Source organism: Apostichopus japonicus, chromosome 8, assembly GCF_037975245.1.
Source record: "Apostichopus japonicus isolate 1M-3 chromosome 8, ASM3797524v1, whole genome shotgun sequence".
In the NCBI taxonomy this organism is placed as follows: Eukaryota; Metazoa; Echinodermata; class Holothuroidea; order Aspidochirotida; family Stichopodidae; genus Apostichopus; species Apostichopus japonicus.
In genome coordinates, this window is record NC_092568.1 from 10,955,214 (window position 1) to 10,973,125 (window position 17,912).

The 17,912-nt window shown below is 37.5% G+C and overlaps 2 protein-coding genes across 5 annotated transcripts; one reads left to right on the forward strand and one right to left on the reverse strand.

Moving 5' to 3' along the window:
- Positions 1 to 3,455: 3,455 nt before the first annotated feature.
- LOC139970493 (tubulin-specific chaperone C-like) lies at positions 3,456 to 10,347 on the reverse strand. 2 transcript variants are annotated; one of them, XM_071976254.1, is made up of 2 exons: positions 10,328 to 10,347; positions 3,456 to 5,960 (listed from the first exon to the last, which is right to left on the reverse strand). In XM_071976254.1, the coding sequence occupies exon 2, from the start codon at positions 5,953 to 5,955 to the stop codon at positions 4,936 to 4,938; it is 1,020 nt and encodes a 339-aa protein (XP_071832355.1). In that variant the 5' UTR covers positions 5,956 to 5,960; positions 10,328 to 10,347; the 3' UTR covers positions 3,456 to 4,935. The 2 variants fall into 2 exon arrangements, with proteins under 2 accessions (XP_071832355.1, XP_071832354.1); XM_071976253.1 differs by lacking the exon at positions 10,328 to 10,347 and adding an exon at positions 7,705 to 7,844 and having other exon boundaries at positions 3,458 to 5,960.
- Positions 7,821 to 17,469, forward strand: LOC139970491 (arylsulfatase-like). 3 transcript variants are annotated; one of them, XM_071976249.1, is made up of 7 exons: positions 7,821 to 7,966; positions 9,075 to 9,359; positions 10,349 to 10,501; positions 11,260 to 11,372; positions 12,259 to 12,481; positions 13,664 to 13,828; positions 14,196 to 17,469. In XM_071976249.1, exons 2-7 carry the CDS (start codon positions 9,095 to 9,097, stop codon positions 14,822 to 14,824), a joined length of 1,548 nt encoding a protein of 515 aa, XP_071832350.1. In that variant the 5' UTR covers positions 7,821 to 7,966; positions 9,075 to 9,094; the 3' UTR covers positions 14,825 to 17,469. The 3 variants fall into 3 exon arrangements, with proteins under 3 accessions (XP_071832350.1, XP_071832349.1, XP_071832351.1); XM_071976248.1 differs by having other exon boundaries at positions 7,942 to 8,082; XM_071976250.1 differs by lacking the exon at positions 7,821 to 7,966 and adding an exon at positions 8,088 to 8,215.
- The last annotated feature ends 443 nt before the right edge of the window (positions 17,470 to 17,912 follow it).

Below are 17,912 nucleotides of genomic sequence, written 5' to 3' on the forward strand. Positions count from 1 at the left end.
ATCAGGTAAACTGGAAAAAAAAACAATTGTTCATGTTCACCTTAATTAAGAGGCCAGCTAGAATGACATGATTATTCGTTACTGTTATGAGATTTGTATTAGTAAAATTTGTGTGGAAAACTAATTGCATTTTACTTTTTCGTCGCATTCGTGTCAGAAATTCGAGTGCCGGGGTTTGCATTTCTGCCATGCATACTTATAGGCCTATGCGTTTCAGACTGGAACATTTGGAACTGTCATTCAACAGAGATGGTTGACAATATTGACAAAATTCCCCGACCGTCTCAATGGATACGGTTGTGTAGACTATTACTGCCATGTGTCCCTTATCAAGCACCTTGGCTCTAGATAAATTCCTGTCTGGTTAAAGATGAATCGGACCTGTTCAGACTTTGTTCTATTTTCGAAATAACAGACAACTTAATTTGGGATACTTCGATATGATGATACAACCACTGTTCTCTTCATCGGCTGCACACTATACTCTCTAACGGAATCCCGGGAATCATGTGATAACGCAGTGTACTTTATAACAGACGCATTGTGGCAACACTGGCGTCCCGGACGCGCGCGCTTCACCAAAGATGTGTTACAGCGCCGAATTCGCTAGATACTTGACTTCTTACCTAAAATGAAGCCGTACTGCATTTTTTGGCAGGAATATATTCTTATGCACCACACATAAGGTACATCGTAACTGCAAATAAATTGGGATATTCCGGAATGATTCTTCACCCAAACAAAATCTTTGGTATGAAGTATAGCAATCCTTCGACGCTGTATAAACACTTTGGACTTCACTAAGAACTGACACAACATACGTATGATTCAAAATGAAAAGCACGCGCTCTCTTTAGAAAGAGCGCGTTCCTTTTTTCATATCGAATTATACGTGTATTGCAGTTCTAAACACTAGTACGCATAGCGCGTGGCATTTATGTTTTCAGGAACACGGGGAAATAAGACACACACATGAAATTAGGAGAGTTGACTAATGACGTCATAAATACAGTTGCCTGTAGTGTACGTGTAGTATATCAATAATGACCTTATTACGAAGGACTCATGACGAAACAAGATAACATAGCATAAAGATGTCCATGGAAACGACTTTCCCTCGATTCACATTTGGACGAAATTGAATGCGATAACTTGGCAGTTCTGTAGGACATAGACCTTTCATCTCGAGGGCTCATTCATTAGAGTGTTCCGAGAACTAACTCATATTTGCAGGTATTTTAATACTAGTTAAGTAAATTCTGTATTCTATAACGAAAAGTAACGTATTTTATAGCCCAGTTGTCGGTCATGCCTATAGCCATGGAATTCTGAGTTGGAGGGGCACCAACACTTGACGAGGGCCATCCATGGGGTCTATATACTCGTGTCCTGAAACTCGAAAGCTTTCTGTACACATGGTGGTGGCTCAGATGGGGGATACAGTAGTCTGCCCCTCCCACCCCACCCCTCCACCTCCCAAAAAAGGAACCCATCATTGAGGGTTCTAAACCACAAAAGGTGGGAGTAGAGAGAAATGCATTAGAGTTCCATATTAAAAAGTGGGGGACATTATGCTCCCGGTCCTTTCCCCCTACAATCGAATTGACGCTCATAAAAGGAAGAGGTAGCTTTTTTAGAGAGTATAATTACTTCCAGAGTTATAATAAACAATAGTGCATATTTAACCATTATAATGATAATCATACCACAGGGTGGAGTGGCGGGGGAGTGGGTGGGGAGTTGTAAGTTGCCAAACAGTTACGGTGGGTTATACCGATGGTCCTCCTAACATGCACATTATGGTAACGTAGGATGCATAAAGCTTCCAAATGAACAGACGAATAGTTCAGTTCTTCCGATTCCACGCAAAAAACAGTAAAAATTTGCCAAGCACAAATGTTTGTTGAATGTTTTCCAATGCTGTTCTGTTGTTGATATAAAGTTCAATGAACTTGCTTTGGTTGAGTTAATAGCATTTATCAATCAATGGACAAACCATAATATTAAAGCCAGTACTGATTGTGGCTATGGAGAAAGTCTGAGAACATAAAGTGGTCAGACAGGGTCACAAATGAGGAAGTTCTACAGAGGGTTGGTGAGGTCCGCAGGCTGGGAGAAACTATTAAGCTGAGAAAGAAAAGGTGGATTGGGCACATCTTGAGACATGACGGACTACTGAAAGATGTGCTTGAAGGAAGAATGAACGGGAAGCGATCAAGAGGGAGAAAGAGAATAATGTTGATGGATGATATCAGAGATGGCAGAAATTATTTCACTATGAAGAGGAATGCAGAAGAGCGGTTCTTATGATTTTGTGTTTGGTGAGGGACCTGCCTTAAGGCAGATCACCATTAAAGAGAGACTGATCGGAGCCTACGTCATCCTGAATTAAAAGGCATTAAAGGAGCATTCAAGAGATTTAATATAATTTAAAGGTGATTATCTTGTAAAGAGTGATAGATTCACATTACTCACACACATTTTATATCAATATTTTTTTCTTGTACTATGACAAATCAAGACTAAGGATTCTGGCTAAAATCATCCTGTAAAATTGCTTTCCTTTCTCTGTTTTGTCTTGTAGATGGGAAATAGTTTATGTGGAAGCGGGACTAAGGTCAAGTCCATCGAGAGGGACAAATCAGTCGGAATTGAAAATAGTAAATCCAAGACTGAATTATGTACTTGTGGTGAACTAAATGTTGATAACTCTTCGAAAAATGAGGAAAAACCTGTCATCTTAAAGAAAACGGATCAGAACGGTAAAGTCAATGTATTACTTACGACGCATGGAAAGATGAAGACCGAAGAAGTGCTAAACGAATCATCTGATAACTTACCTGGGATGCCAGCACCCCAGTCTTAATGACAAAGCATATCAGCTGTGTAAACGTACGTTTTAAAAGCAGAAACATGAATAACGTCTACAGCAATGAGTGACAGAGAATGGGTTATGTAATTTGCTGAATCTCATTATTAAAGATCCTATAACAAATTCTAGAAATATTGTGATATATCTGCGTCTTTGTTTGTTTTTTGGCGTACGCATTGAGTTGGTCCATTATTCATCGTTACTCGTGTAGATCTATCACCTACGCCAGCTCCCCAAAAATCGTAGGTCGCGACCCAATGATGCGTCGTAAAGCTTCAATTGCGACGTAGCAGAAGAGCAATTAAAGGGGTTTTCTTATCGTTTTATAACGGAGGATTGTATTTCCGGTACGTTGGCAATTGATCGTTTCTGTTATGAATTGCTTATCAAATTGTTGGGAAGAGGGGGTGCGTAACATTTCTTTTTGTGTTTAATTGTCTCATCTTTGTCGACAAGAACCCCCTCCCTGACCCTCTCGATCCCTACGCAGGCGCCAAACCAAACGAAACTCGTAAAAGCAGCAAAAAAAAAAAAAAAGAACAAAAAAAAAAGGTCTGTATATGATTTCCTTTACTGACTTTCTTCTCGATTCGTCCAACAACCTGGATTCTGAGCCTGGTTACAGACCCAGTGGACCACGTTATCACAAAACTAATGTAACAAACATTTCTTTTGATTGGTTCATATATATAATTTCACTAACGATGATACATTTACGGCATAACAGTACATTAAACATTCAATAACGGCACTTGAATTTATCACTTTCGACTTGGTCTTTCAACCGGCAACGGCTTCCAATCTCAAAGTATTCAAATACGTAAAACATTTTTGAATCAATTCGTCATTGACTTAGTACAGATATAAGAAACGGTTTTGATTACTGCCTCTCCGTACTACCTTTCTTATTACAGGGTATAACAAACCTTATATCAATCAATAGTAATGAATGAGATCTGTAGTATAGCACAATTAGCGTAGTGAACATCCGCCAATGTTGACAAATAGTCCTAATAAACCTACTGATGTGATTTTTATTCTTTTTTTTTGGGGGGGGGGGTGGCGGACGTTATTATATTTTTTCATACTTGGATGTTGAAGAGGATGAAATAAACAACTGATGATCTTAAAGTCTGGAGGAGTGAAGGTAACTGTTAGAAAAGATTTTTTGAAATTCCTGGGTGACAACCGAAGATTCCAGATGAAGGGCAGGCAGATGGCATTGGGTGTACTATGCTAAGATTCAACCTCTACTAGGTCAAAATCCAAACAGTGATTGTGACAAAAATCCTAAATGCTATGATAGTCTTAGAAGCCATAAGCTATCATATGGTGGGGTAGGACATGTCAGTTGAAAACTTCTATTTTTTGTTCTAGCAAGGTCTTCTATTCCTTTCTCTGATGCAAAATTGATCTAATTAACTTTTAAATTCAAACTTTTTCACAATGTATACATAGTATAAATTTTATATTCAATTTGCTTTGATTATCTTTGACATGTTGAGGCATATTTGTGTATTAAAACCATATACTTTTACTTAACTACCATTAGCAGTGACTTAAGACAATCTAAACCATTTTGAGTGGCGGATTTTAATATGTCAACTACGTAGGCCTACTGTAAACGGTCCAAATGCTTGGAGAAATATCATGCTCTGTACTTTCTAATGTCTATTTTGGCACACCTGTACCGTAGTATGAAATCTGTCTGACATCATAACATATTTAAGAGATAACTGTTAGCAACAAAAAGCACTCATGAGAAATGTCTATTAACATGATGACTTTTCATATACACAATACTGCTAAAATTTCATGTATGTCTTTCTACACACCCTATGAAAGAAGTTCAGAAAATGCATGCTTTTCACTATCTTTTTTCTCTCACTAGTGATCTATAATTGCTTGATCTCACAATCAAATGCTAAGAAGGGTCTGCACAACACTTCCAATTGTCTAGTTTAGCACACTTGTAGCGTGAAAACTATCTGACGTCATGACATACCACGCAACATTTAGCAATAGAAAGCATCGAGTGAGGAACAGCTATTCTAAATGGTAACTTAATCCCACTTTTGAACCCTTTGTGATTCGGGTAAAATACCCCAGTTTGGAGAATGCTTGTCACTCGCAAGCCAATTGAAATCATCCACATCATCCCAGTTATTCCTATTTGGATCTAATCCGCTCTGTCTGTAATCCTCGCCCTTCGTCGCATAATCCCACTGATACGGAGCAAACAAGACCATGGTCGTGTCCTCGATGATCGCCCGACTGGTGACCTGGAGATAGAATTGAGTGTCCTTGGTGTGGTGAACCCGTAACTGCTGACAGGCTACCACGAATACGCAGCTTTCGCAGTTGTCTACGAATATCGAGCCGGGAACGGGCCCGCAGAATACCTTACAGTCTTTCAGGTTGTTGACGTGGACTGCACTCGGATATCCTTCGAGGGTCACCTTGCACGATTTGAGATTGGAGAGACTGACGTCCTGAAGCTTAATTTCTTCGCCTGCCATTCGCAGGCATTCCGAAGATCTGTCGGAAAACCCCTTTGAGTCTTGAACGAAGGCATTTTCTGGTTCTACTCCGGACTTTGCTCTTCCGTCCTCCTTGGGAGGTTTCTCCTCCACGGGTACTCCCTCGGATTCCTTCTTGCGAGATTTGAACGCAAACTTCTTCTTCGGGATCATCTCCTCTCGCTTTCGTTGAAGCGTCGAGAGCAGTTCGCTGGCCGACGACTGGGAGCGATTGATATCATAGGAAGGGAGGACAGCCGTATAATCTGCGATGAATTTTTGAAGTTTCTTCACCCTCATAATTAATGCATCGAACCTATCCGTCAGCTGAACCTTGGGGAGTTTTGCACCAGGTCTGCATAAATCTTCAAGACCAGTCTCTATCGATGATTTTTCAACTTGGAAGGTTTTGTAGAAGTAGTCGATGGATGTCTTCTTGGATTCATCGACATCTTGTTCCTCCCTCTTCTTTTCGATCTCAGCGATCCTTCCATCGTGCCGTTTCTGGAGCTTCTCTGTCATCCTGTCCTTACGTTCGCTCAAGTCTGATGTGTCCACTTCCATACTGACTGCCAATTGAAAGAGATGGAAGAGATAACTTCAAATAAGTCATACAATGACTAAGTCTAGTTCTTTTCACAATTTTCTATTTTTCACCTTGAAACATGTACACCAATAGGGTCAGGTAACCCTAACCCTGCTTGTTGCAAAGAGAAAACTTGAGTCAGCAAACCCAACATGCAGATCATCTATCGTTTTCATCATACTGTAGCTACATATCAATCACATCTTTTAGTAACCCTCAAGCTGTGGATAGAAGATAGAGTTAACAAAGAAAACCCATAAAGACTACATGTAGGAATTTTACAGGTAACAGGGTTGGATGCATTTACTTTAAAACTGAAAATAACCAGTTTATAAAGCACTCTCCTTCAAAATTTTGCAAACTGAAAGGAGACAAAACCCTACCTTTAGACTCCATACCCAAACATAGGACTACCCTGATATTGTCCACTTCTTCTAACAATATCTTTCAAAGTTGACTGGTTTCATATGCAGTGGACCAACGACTTTCACCAGATCTGTAATATCAAGGCCATTCTTATCTTATTTCCCTTATGTTTTAAATAAGGTATTGAACATTGTTTTCATCCTGCCAAAGTCAGGTTTATACTCAGCCTTAGCTAGTGCCCATGGCTGACAAAAACGTCAGTTTTCCTGTTCCCAGGTTTTGAGCTACATGTACAGTAGCAGCTCCATGCCATAAATTCTATATTCAAGCATAATGTTAAACTGAGACACAAATCCAACCATCATCATTGGGCTATATGATAGTGATAACTGGGCATGAAAAACTTCCCAAACAGCTAGGAAATATCTTCTGCCGATTGGGAGAATGTCTTGAGCAAGGTGAAAGACTTGAGCGATGACCAACATGTGCTTCATTTTTGTTTTCATTTTGCGGTAATGCCATGGATTTTGCAAATGCCAGAATCTTTCATGTTTAAAATACTTAACATGGCCGAACAATTGGCAATGTTTTCAGTGTCAACACTGCTCTTGTAATCTTGTTCATCTTGAAAATTTGAAAAGAAACACACAGAGAGAGAAAACAGGTTTCAAATCCTTGTGACAATATGACATCATCAATTCATATGACGATTCTTCACAATTTTTACACTGTTAGGATATCTCCAAAATGAAGTAAGACTTTTCTTATCAACTTGTGGGAGTTGCTCACAAAGTCTTATAATCATTTCAGCTAAAAACGATAACTGGGCTGTCACCATAGAAATTGATAAGGAATTTCTATGGTTATCACTCACTCACGTCAATAATTTTTTGACGAAAGGGATTCCCCATTTCTCTGCCATTGTCCATGGAAAGTTCACAACAGCTATTATCACCATCACCATTTCACATTTGTCGTTCTTACATAATCTGATAGTTGTTTTCAAATGGATTATATTAGCAAAGAAGTTAGGAAATTAATGCGAATCAATGCTTTCTATAAAAGTGTATATATAATAATGATATAGTCTTTAAGTTGTTAACACTAACAGGTAAAACGTATGCTAAGCTTGTATGTCGTTGGTTATGCCGATAAGATTAAGAGAAAAACCAAATAGCAAACACTGCATTAACATCTAACACACATACAGAAGTATATATAATAGTAGTTTTGCGAAAAGCATGTAACGTGACCGTTACAGCGTTCAGGCCCTGGTCAGTACTACACATTAGGCTATGTCAAATTAATTAATTGTGCACTTAACACTGCTTCTACATTTTCGACACTATTTTATGTCTTACCTGCAATCTAGAGCTACGTCTTTGTTGAATATATCTCAAAATTTGTATAATATCTTGTTCACGACAGTTCGTTGAAGCATTTGCTTAGCAACTGACACAGTGTCATAAATGACGTACGGATTTCTTTCCCAGGTGGTACTGTAGTACTATACTATTGTTGATTTGCCGTAAGATAGTCTTCCAAAGCTACTGTACCACTGCATTTGTCATCGAAGAGTCCAGTGTATTTCGCACGTTGTAAATGGTGTTAGTTTGAATCGAGGTATGAGCGAGATAACGATTCCTTATCTAACCTTAATAAATAACCTACGGCAAGTTTCGTAAAACAAAGTCGAAACACCCATGGTGTTGTCAACTGACTCCACACTTCAGTTATGGGTCAGTATTTATACTGTAAAGACAGAGACACGGTTACATTATAAGTGCTGGTGGGAGCTATACTTAGGCCTAAAATTTATGATAGCATTGGGGTCCGAATTCCGACCATGTTGTGGTAGTTTACTGTAATAACGTGAGAAATTTCATGCTAGAAAGGCTGCTTTTAATTGAGTAGAGGAAGCACTTATCGTATTCTACTTTCCTGAGTATCACACAGACTGACTTTACACTGTCAAGTGTCAGTGCATGCCACTTTAGCCTGCCTAAGGCCTAACATTAGGACTCTATATTGCTTACAGTAAGTCAATCAGTGAGCAGAAATGATAATTAGATAATAATTTAATGGTATAAAATGTGTTGCAAGTTTTGGCTCATTTATTCTAGGACCATTCTTGGATATTCATATCCTTGAACTTGTGGAAAAGTCTCACCCCCACCCCCCTCCCTTGATAGTGAATACTTGTATGTAGTACTTAATACATACAGTACTATCTTCTGTTCAATTCACAATTGCAATGTGATAATAAGAAACCTATCATTAACATGTACCTGTACTATTTTACATACACATGTCTCAGCTATATCCGAAAATGCAAAAACTGTTCTGTAGTGTATTAGATAACAGTAAAGTTGTTCCATATTCATTCTAAAATTTCGAATTACATATTTTACAGTCGATTTATATAACCTTTTCAAATAGCTATATTAGAAAATGCAAAAAAAAAAAAGACAAAAAAAATGAACTTTTGTGTATTGGATAAAGGTAAAGATGTTTCATATTTATTCTAAAATGGCTCATTACATTTTTCATTTTAACAGTCAATATTGAATGTTAACACAATGATGAAAAATGTAATGAGCAATATATAACCTCTTCAGATAGCTATATCAGAAAATGAAAGAAAAAGAAAAGAAAACTGTACTGTTGAATATTGGATAAAAGATAAAAATTGTTAAGTATTTATTCTATATTTGCTCATTACATTTTTCAGTCAATGTAGCCCTGTCAGATATGATCATCAAGTTCACCTTCACGGTAGTAATACTTGCTTTGTCGCAAGTGCCGTTTTGTCTGATGCTGCCCAGGGATCCTCTGGACAAACCAAACATTATCATCCTAGTAGCAGACGACATGGGATATGGGGACCTCTCCAGCTATGGACATCCAACCCAAGAATCTGGTCCTATCGACAGAATGGCCTTGGAAGGGATTAGGTTCACACAGTGGTATAGTCCTGAATCAGTTTGCACTCCGAGCAGAGGGGCTACCCTTACAGGTGCATACATACATAATGTACATTCATACGTACGAACAGATATACACGCACGCACGCACAAACTTACATGTATTCATTGTATTAATTTTGATATTTAAAGGGTGTGAAGACTCGCGCACAAAGAAACTTCTCATGCCGGTAATCTGACCTAGTTTCGAATGAGGTGTAATAGACACCACCATCAATCCCAGAAAATACACACACAGCTTGCTACCGTTAGTAACTAGACACGATAGTGTACAGTCAATACATACAGCTACGGTCAATACCCACAACACTGTGTACATAGCATCGATGGACATCTCAGGTCTAGATGAAAGATTACAAGGTTTCACGTTTCATTAATGTCTGCATTTTGTAGCAACAAGAAGAAAACTTCACTTGCAAGCAACGTACGGAAAGTAAACTTTTTCAGAACGCAGCACACGGTTTGGGGCGAGTCTTCAATGCCTTTAAGTTGTTGTTAGTATATGCTTCCTATGCTGTATGTAACATTCCCTCCACTCGTTTGCACTTTAGTCCTGACTGAATGTATCATCAATGTCAATGTTGCAATTTTAACACATTACATGGGATCTGTTTCTTTGGAAGTACATGTAACAATCAAAACTGTTCTTTTTCAATGCATATACATTCAGGAAAAATAGTCAGGAAATTTTTAGATATTTGAAGTCAAAGTCTAGTAGGAAAGTGCATAAGATTCTCATATGAAACACAGCCATTAATTTTAGAGCATATTTAGCAAAGAGAGGAACAACAATTGTTAGAAGAAGATGCAGTTCTTGACCCTGTCTATCTCTCCTACCCACCCCACCCCTTCCTTACCCCACACAGACACACATCTCACCACCACTTCTCCTTTGTAATGCTGCTAATGATACCTTTTATGTTAATCTCTGCTTATAATTTTTTTTATTATAATTTTTAAAATTGGATGGAGTTGTTAAGTTATGTTACCATCAACTTACCTTAATTTCCCTTCTCTGCAGGTAGACTTCCTGTTAGGGTCGGCTTGTATGGCCCATATGAACGAGTTTTTATCCCTCATATGCCAACTGGTTTGCCAAAGAATGAAATCACCATAGCTGAAGCATTGAAGGATGTGGGCTACGCTACTGGGATGAATGGAAAGTGGCATCTTGGTATTAAAAAATAGTTTTCTCTTTTCAATTTTAATAGCAGCTGCCTGTTTGTGAGGTTTTTTTCCATATTGAAATTACACAGTCAAATTTTTGTGACAGGATTTGTTGTCTACTTTACAGCAATAAAGACAATTCCTGTGTGATTAAAAGTAATATTGCAATCTTGTTTCAGCACAAACAGAGATATATAGTTTTTATAGAATAACTCTGCCTTAATTATGAAACAGCTTGGTTTGTCACGAACAGCTCTGGTCACCATGGCATAGCTAGGTGATTCTTTGTTTCACAGGGAAATTTGGACTGCTAATTTAAGAAATGACTGAAATAAAATTTGTACTGTAGGTCATCAGGATTTTAGTGTTCAAGAAGTTTTCAAGAGTAAACTTTCCAAGAGGTTCTGAAACTCCACATTATTTCTCAAATATTGGAAATAATGTTTTTAATTTAAACCATTTAAATATATCTCTGTTAGGAGTAAAGCGGCCTTGAAATTTGGACGTGAAGGATCATTATTTGACACCTATCTGGGGATAACACTGATATAACCTGTTTATCATAAACCATGTTCTATGTATATAATATATATATATATATATATATATATATATATATATATATATATTTATATATGTATTTATATATATATGTATTTATATATATATATATATATATATATATATATATATATATATATATATATATATATATAATATATAATATATCTACATCTATACACACACACCTTCTGTAATTTCCAGGTATCAATGAGTTTAGGTTTGATGATGGTAATCACCTACCAGCCCATCATGGCTTTGATGAGGTTGGAACCATCGCACCTTTTACACACCACGCCAGATGTGATGAAGAAAAGGTATAGTATTTGCTCACTATATGCTGATAATAAGTGTTTGGCTAGGTACAGTAACCTCAACACCAATGTAAATGCTAGAATGGTCATTACCTTTATGGTGCTATGGTTTTATGCAGCAAAGCCTGCCAAATTACAAATTATAGTGGCAGTTATTCGTGACTAAATGCATAATTTACAAGTTTTAAAGTATAAAGTTCTTTTATATTATAAATCCAGGCTATAAAGGCTCTCTGCAATCTATATGCTTAAAGTCATATAAAATATAATATAATAGTTTGCTTTTATAATTGAGTACATCACTATAATGGCATTCATATACCATAACATATTTGTAACTTTCAATACACTGCAATGTGGGTTTAACATCCAGAAACAGCTTTAACAAAGATGTCTCAATTATAACCAATGAAATCAATATTTACCATTTTCTTGGTCTCATTCCATGAAAAATACTCATTTTACAGAGCCCCATCCACCTTGTGCCTCTGTGATTATTGTTTTCACAGGTTATTCAATCAAAGCACTATGTCCAAATGTAATATTGTAGGTTGTTTTCTTGTTGCCAAGTCAGTCAATGCTTGATCTTTACGATGGGTAAACTATTTTTAAGGATTAAAAAGTTCATCTCATTTATTTGAACCCAAACTTTTTTTTTTTTTTTCTGAATCAGCTGTTTACAAATGTGTACTGAATGTTTGTTTTTTACTTGTAGTTTGCAGGCAAGTATAAAATCAATGCAGTAAAGGTGGTGTGTATATGGACAGATGTGCGTGGGTGTAAGTGTGTGTCTGTGTGTTTGTATGACACCCTAGCTTATAAACATGAATCTCAAGAAGGGGCAACTGGTGGCAAATTTCGAGAATTTTTGTTTGATTTATCTTTTCAGAAAATTGTCTCTTCTCCAGAAAAAAGCTACTGTTTCTTTTACAGTAATGACACAATAATCCAACAGCCAGCAGCACACCATAATATCACCAAAACTCTGGTCTACGAAACCAAAGCATTTATATACAACCATGAAAATGAACCTTTCTTCTACATGCTCAACTTTCTGCACCTTCACGATAGTCTGTTCGCCGGCCCGGAGTTCCAAGCATCATCTAAACGAGGCAAGTGTTGACTCTCTGCTCGGGTACAGCTAAACATGAACTCTGAGACAGAGACAACTTTGCTGTGAAGAAGTCAAAGCTCTACTAATACACTTAGAGAGGCTTTGATTACAAAAAGAGCTGTTCTTATATATATTCTCTCAAAATTTCCCCACCCAAATACTGCTCCAATTTTGTGCTGTCCACAGATACAGCTAGATTCATTGGAAGAGCTCAAGACTTTTAGTCCAAAGATCATCTGGTTCAAATCCTGTTCTGGCAAAAAAATTCTTTGTTCTTCCCAGAGAAAATGAAAATCAGAAATAATTTTTGTATTTGATTCCCAAAACCATATTTTTTCATCTAGGTCTTAAACACATAAATATTTTTTTTTTTGGTTTATCAGTATGCCTTCATTGAATCATGGAAAATGTAAACAACAAAACACTCTGATGAGAAATTTAATTTTTTCTTTCTTTTCATTTTTTTTATCTTCAAGTTTGTTATTTGCTATATAGCTGAAAGAACACTCAACAATGTCTATACATCCATGCATAAGCTCCCATCAATATATATATATATATCTGCTGAATGCGACCAGCATGTCTCACTATCTGGTACTCATAATCATCTCACAAGTGTCACTTATGCTACTTGATATGCTACTACTTATATGCTATTGTCTGTTGCTTATTGAAAGATCCAAGTATAATGGTATGCCAATAATCATTTCAAGCCTTTTTTGGGGGGAGGGGAAGGGGGGGGGGGTTTGCACCAACTTTCAAACAACTTTACCAAAACTAATGTATCCTTCTACAAATGAACTTTCAGGGTCAAGTAAGAGATGTTTCTGTCTTCATGGACCCTTGTGCTTATAGTGGCATTGAAGGGATGGACATTGTTTTCCCGATATGTGCCTCCCCCCCCCTCAAAAGGGTGGATCCACCCTTTTTCACTATACCTAACAAGAATTTTGTCACCTCATCAGCAAGGAATGGAGTATTGATCAAGAAATAATTGTCCCCTCCACCCTCACTCTCTTACCAAATTTCCTGGTTTTAATTATGCGTTATAAAATTTACTTTGATTCCGTAAATTCAAGGGTAAATCACAGCTTTATATTTTACTCTGTATTGAACAGTGATTAGCATATTCCCAACACCAGTGACTTTTATCTACAATATGTTTCTCCGTTCCTTGCAGGTGAATATGGCGATAATTTGAATGAGATGAGCTGGGCTGTTGGCGAGATCTTAGACACATTGAGGAAGCTAGAAATTGAGAAGAATACTTTGGTTTTGTTTATATCAGATCATGGTGGACATATAGAGATATGTAGTGACGGTGGCAAAAACTCTCCGTTCAGAGGTAAGAATTTTTCGTTAATAATGAAGATACACTTTTAATGATAGGATAGAATCAAATAGTGTCTCCTATGTTAAACCTGGCCGCAAACTCCTGATTTCAGGAAGCTATATTTATAAATATGACGGCTGTGAAATTACTAACAGTTCTGCAATAAGACTGTGCAACAAGTACTTTTTTTCTTGTTAACTTTAATACAGGTTGGTTTAACTTATGCTTTAAGTCTGTTTTATTTTGACAAACTGACCTTTAAATATGTCTAGTTGCATTAATAGATAGAAAACACACCGATTGAAAAATCGAATGGAAAGCTTTGTTGTTGTAGATCGATTGCAGTCAATGCCACAAGGCTCTCTACTCTCTGCCATAGGTTCTAAAGAAACTACGTGGGAAGGAGGCTTTAGGGTGCCAGCTATTGCATGGTGGCCAAGTATGATAGAGGGCGCCACAGTCTCTCGCGATATCGTGAGTTCGTTGGACATTTTTAGCACGGCCCTGGATCTAGCCGGAGCCCCCATCCCGTCAGACAGGGTAATCGATGGCATCAGTCTAAAGGAACATTTTCTCAGCAGCGGCCGGACTCCACACAGCAGGGAAGTCATCCATTACTACTGCTCCGATAGGCTCATGGCCATACGACACAGAGATTACAAAGCGCACTTTTATTCAAAGCCCAAGATCTCTCTCGACATCTATTCCTCGTTATGTTACGAAGGATGGCCCAGCGCGAGGTCGTACAGCTGCTACGGATGTCACGTACCGTGCATCCAATCACACGAACTGACACCTTTGCTGTTCAACCTGGAGAGAGATCCCGGGGAACTTTATCCGCTGAAAAGTCGGAAGCATAAAAAGTATTTACATCAAATCTGGCAGGAGAGGGACGACCATATTAAAAACCTCGTTAAAGGGGAACCGTTATTCACAGAACCTGCTACCATGTTATTACCTTGCTGTAATCCACCATATTGCTTCTGTAATTATTCTCAGGATCAGTGACTTTAAGTTGGCTGCATGTTGTATTGCCATGGTTCTTTCACACTCTACTGTTGTTTGCAGTTTCAAGTAGCACAAGTCCCTGGCCGATCCCAATTTGGCTATTAAAAAATTGAAATCTGGCAATTCATTTTCGATACTTATAATGTTCACGACAAAATGCTTTTCATTGATTCATGAAATGAAATATGTGGAACAAATGTTGTCAGGGTCTTGATTCTTCAGTTAATTTTTCTATTTATTCTTTCTTTAAGACTGGTATTGAATTAGACTAATAATAATTTGAGGACCGCAGTGACTTTCGTTTCCCGGTGTTTGTTTGAGTATATGCTTATATATAGGCTGTCTTCTCAAAGGTAATTTTAAGACCTGTTGCAAGATAAATCGGTTTGCTTAAACATATTTTGGTTTGCCATTTTCTTTCTTAGGTTCCACAGTAATTATAATCATTATTATAATAATATTAATTGTTATGATTATCATTATTATTATCATAATAATATCAGCCTGGGGTTGGCTCAGCAATCACACTGCTTGACTGAACTTGGAATGATTCATCTCTAATGTTGTGACCTAGTGTCCGATAGTTCCCAAGACCCATTGTCTCACTAAACTGAAATTGATGTACCATATTGATATATTTGTGGAGGTCAAAGGTCATTGCGGTCAACTTATAAGTCAAAGTCTGAAAATCTTGTAAATACAAACTCAAGAAGGACATCTTTCTTGAACTTTATGCTTAATCCAACTTCGTGATTGCAAGAACCTTATTGAAGTTGTTAGAGGTCAAATGAGGGCAACCGGTGTCAAAGTCTGAAAACCTTTTAAACATGATAACTCTAAACTTCAAGTTACAATTAATTTCCAAATGCTATGAATATTCTTTTGGTGAACATAGTTTGGTCAAGTTCAGTACAGTTTAGTGTTGTTAAGGGGCTCTATAATTCTAAAAAACAATACAGTCATCCAGAAATGAAATCTGCTTAAATCTGTTGATAATCTTTAACACTCACTTTAAGACACTCTGCAGGCCCCCCTCAGTTTTCACTGTCTGAGCTTCAAGGGGTCTAATGGTGGAAAATTGGCTTAAGAGGTCTCAATAGGTTATCTCAAATGGGCTCAAAATTGGCCATTTTCTCTATGATTTATACTAGATGACTGTTGCATTTTGGCTTTATTTGTGCAAATATTTTACAGTGTATAAACAATGTCATGTAGAGCTGGTATTCATTAATAACAATTATTAAAGGGATGTTTGCAAGGTGGCATAGCTGATTTTATTAATACATCTTATATATGTATAATTCACATAGGAAGACCATTCTTTCTAGATCTTGAAACATTTTGGAACTTAATATTCTATACTGTAAACTCCTTACCAGTGAACTTCTGATGAAATGGTTGAAAACTTGATGCCCACAAGGGAGTGCTACAAATGAGAGCTGGAAATCTCTTATCTTTTTCCGGTTGTCACTTAATTTCTTGAACAAATCTAACTCACTTGCTCTCCATTAGTTGGATAGTTATTTGAAATGCGATGGCAAGGAAGCACAAACCAACTGGTTGTCTGGCTGTAGCCAGTTGTACATTGTTGCATCCAAGTTTTCGTATAATGTTAACAACACTGTATAGTATTATACGCCTACCAGCCTCACTTTTACGACTGCTTTTATGCTGGCTAATTAATAGTTCGAAAGTAATCGTTTTCGTTTTTTACTAGAGTTATGGAATTTAGCAAATATTTAAATTGACATTCATGCTTAGAATGCTGATTTCATATTAGGTACATAATCACATTAATTACCGTTAACTCAATGTGTACAATGAGAGCATAGTCATATACACACTGTGTTTGCCTGCAGATATCATTGTTTGGTGTAGTTTTAAACCAGTCTTTCTTACGGTTCGGACATAGTCATGTATAATTCATGTTCTAATTAACATATTTGCTTAGCCCATGTTGGTTTTGATCGTCCAGTTCTGCGGTCAGTGGCGTAGGAAGGTACTTTTGAGTGGGGGGGGGGGCTGAAGACTGATGGCTGGCCTTGGGGAGGGGTCTAAGGGTGTCCCCCTTCCCCTGTTGGAATTTTTTTGCATTTCCAGGTGGCCTCTGATGCAATTTGGTGCAATATAGCACACTTCAACACCCACTCTATTTGTAAATAATTTTGCATTTTCACCTGGCTTTAGATGCAATTTGGTGCTCCAAATGAGATTTTTTTTCTCATTTGGAAATGAATTAGGGGTTTTCTGACTTGCGGAGCGGGGGGGGGGCGGAATGATACTTCTGCCCCCCATATTTTTCACTGGGGGGCTGGCGCCCTACCAGCCCCCCGGTTCCTACGCCCTTGTCTGCGGTACTATTCGTTAGAATAATACGTTAGTCATTTAGTTCAATTGAGGGAACTTACTTCTAGTCGGGAATAGTAGATCTCAACAGCATCTATTCTCATCTCTGTCATAGTAATCCTACTGTATATGAGTCATAACCGGTGATGTCAGCATGTCACTGTTCTGAGTGCAATCTTTATCATATTTATTTTGGTGTAAATTTTTTTTTGTAGTGACATTTATCTTGTTTTACAGTTCTACCATACAAATACAAGTGAGGAATAAATACAGAAAAGGATGTAATCTGTCTTTGACTCATTTATGGTTAACTGGTTGTCTAGTAGCACATATCCGATGTGCAGTGCGGGCAGCACACCATTGTTATTGATAACAATTGTCCAACATTGAACTTCTTTTTTTTTATACCTGTGTGGTCCATAAGGGGGGGGGGCGGTGGGTGGGTGGCAGATATGTATCAACATTTCTCTGTTCAGACTGGTGCACATATTTGGGGAAAATACTTATCAGAAATTTCCATTGTAATGAAATCTCTTGCAGAAACCATTCATGTAATTCTGGAACACTCAGAATAATTCAACAAAGTTGTCCAAAATGATAGCAATTTTGAGATTTTACAATTTTTATTTCTAATAAATTACTGCACACACTGAAGTTCTGTCATAACCTCCTGTAATACACTATTTAAAGATATAGTAACCTAAGACAATAAAAAGAAACAAAAGCAAGACAATGTCTAATT

Bases quoted from the DNA above. Each gene is read 5' to 3' on its own strand.
- LOC139970493 (XM_071976254.1), bottom strand. From the start codon at position 5,955: ATGGAAGTGGACACATCAGACTTGAGCGAACGTAAGGACAGGATGACA.
- LOC139970491 (XM_071976248.1), top strand. The intron at 10,502-11,259 runs GTATTAAAAAAT...TGTAATTTCCAG, and splicing joins GAATGGAAAGTGGCATCTTG to GTATCAATGAGTTTAGGTTT. The intron at 11,373-12,258 runs GTATAGTATTTG...TTATCTTTTCAG, and splicing joins CCAGATGTGATGAAGAAAAG to AAAATTGTCTCTTCTCCAGA.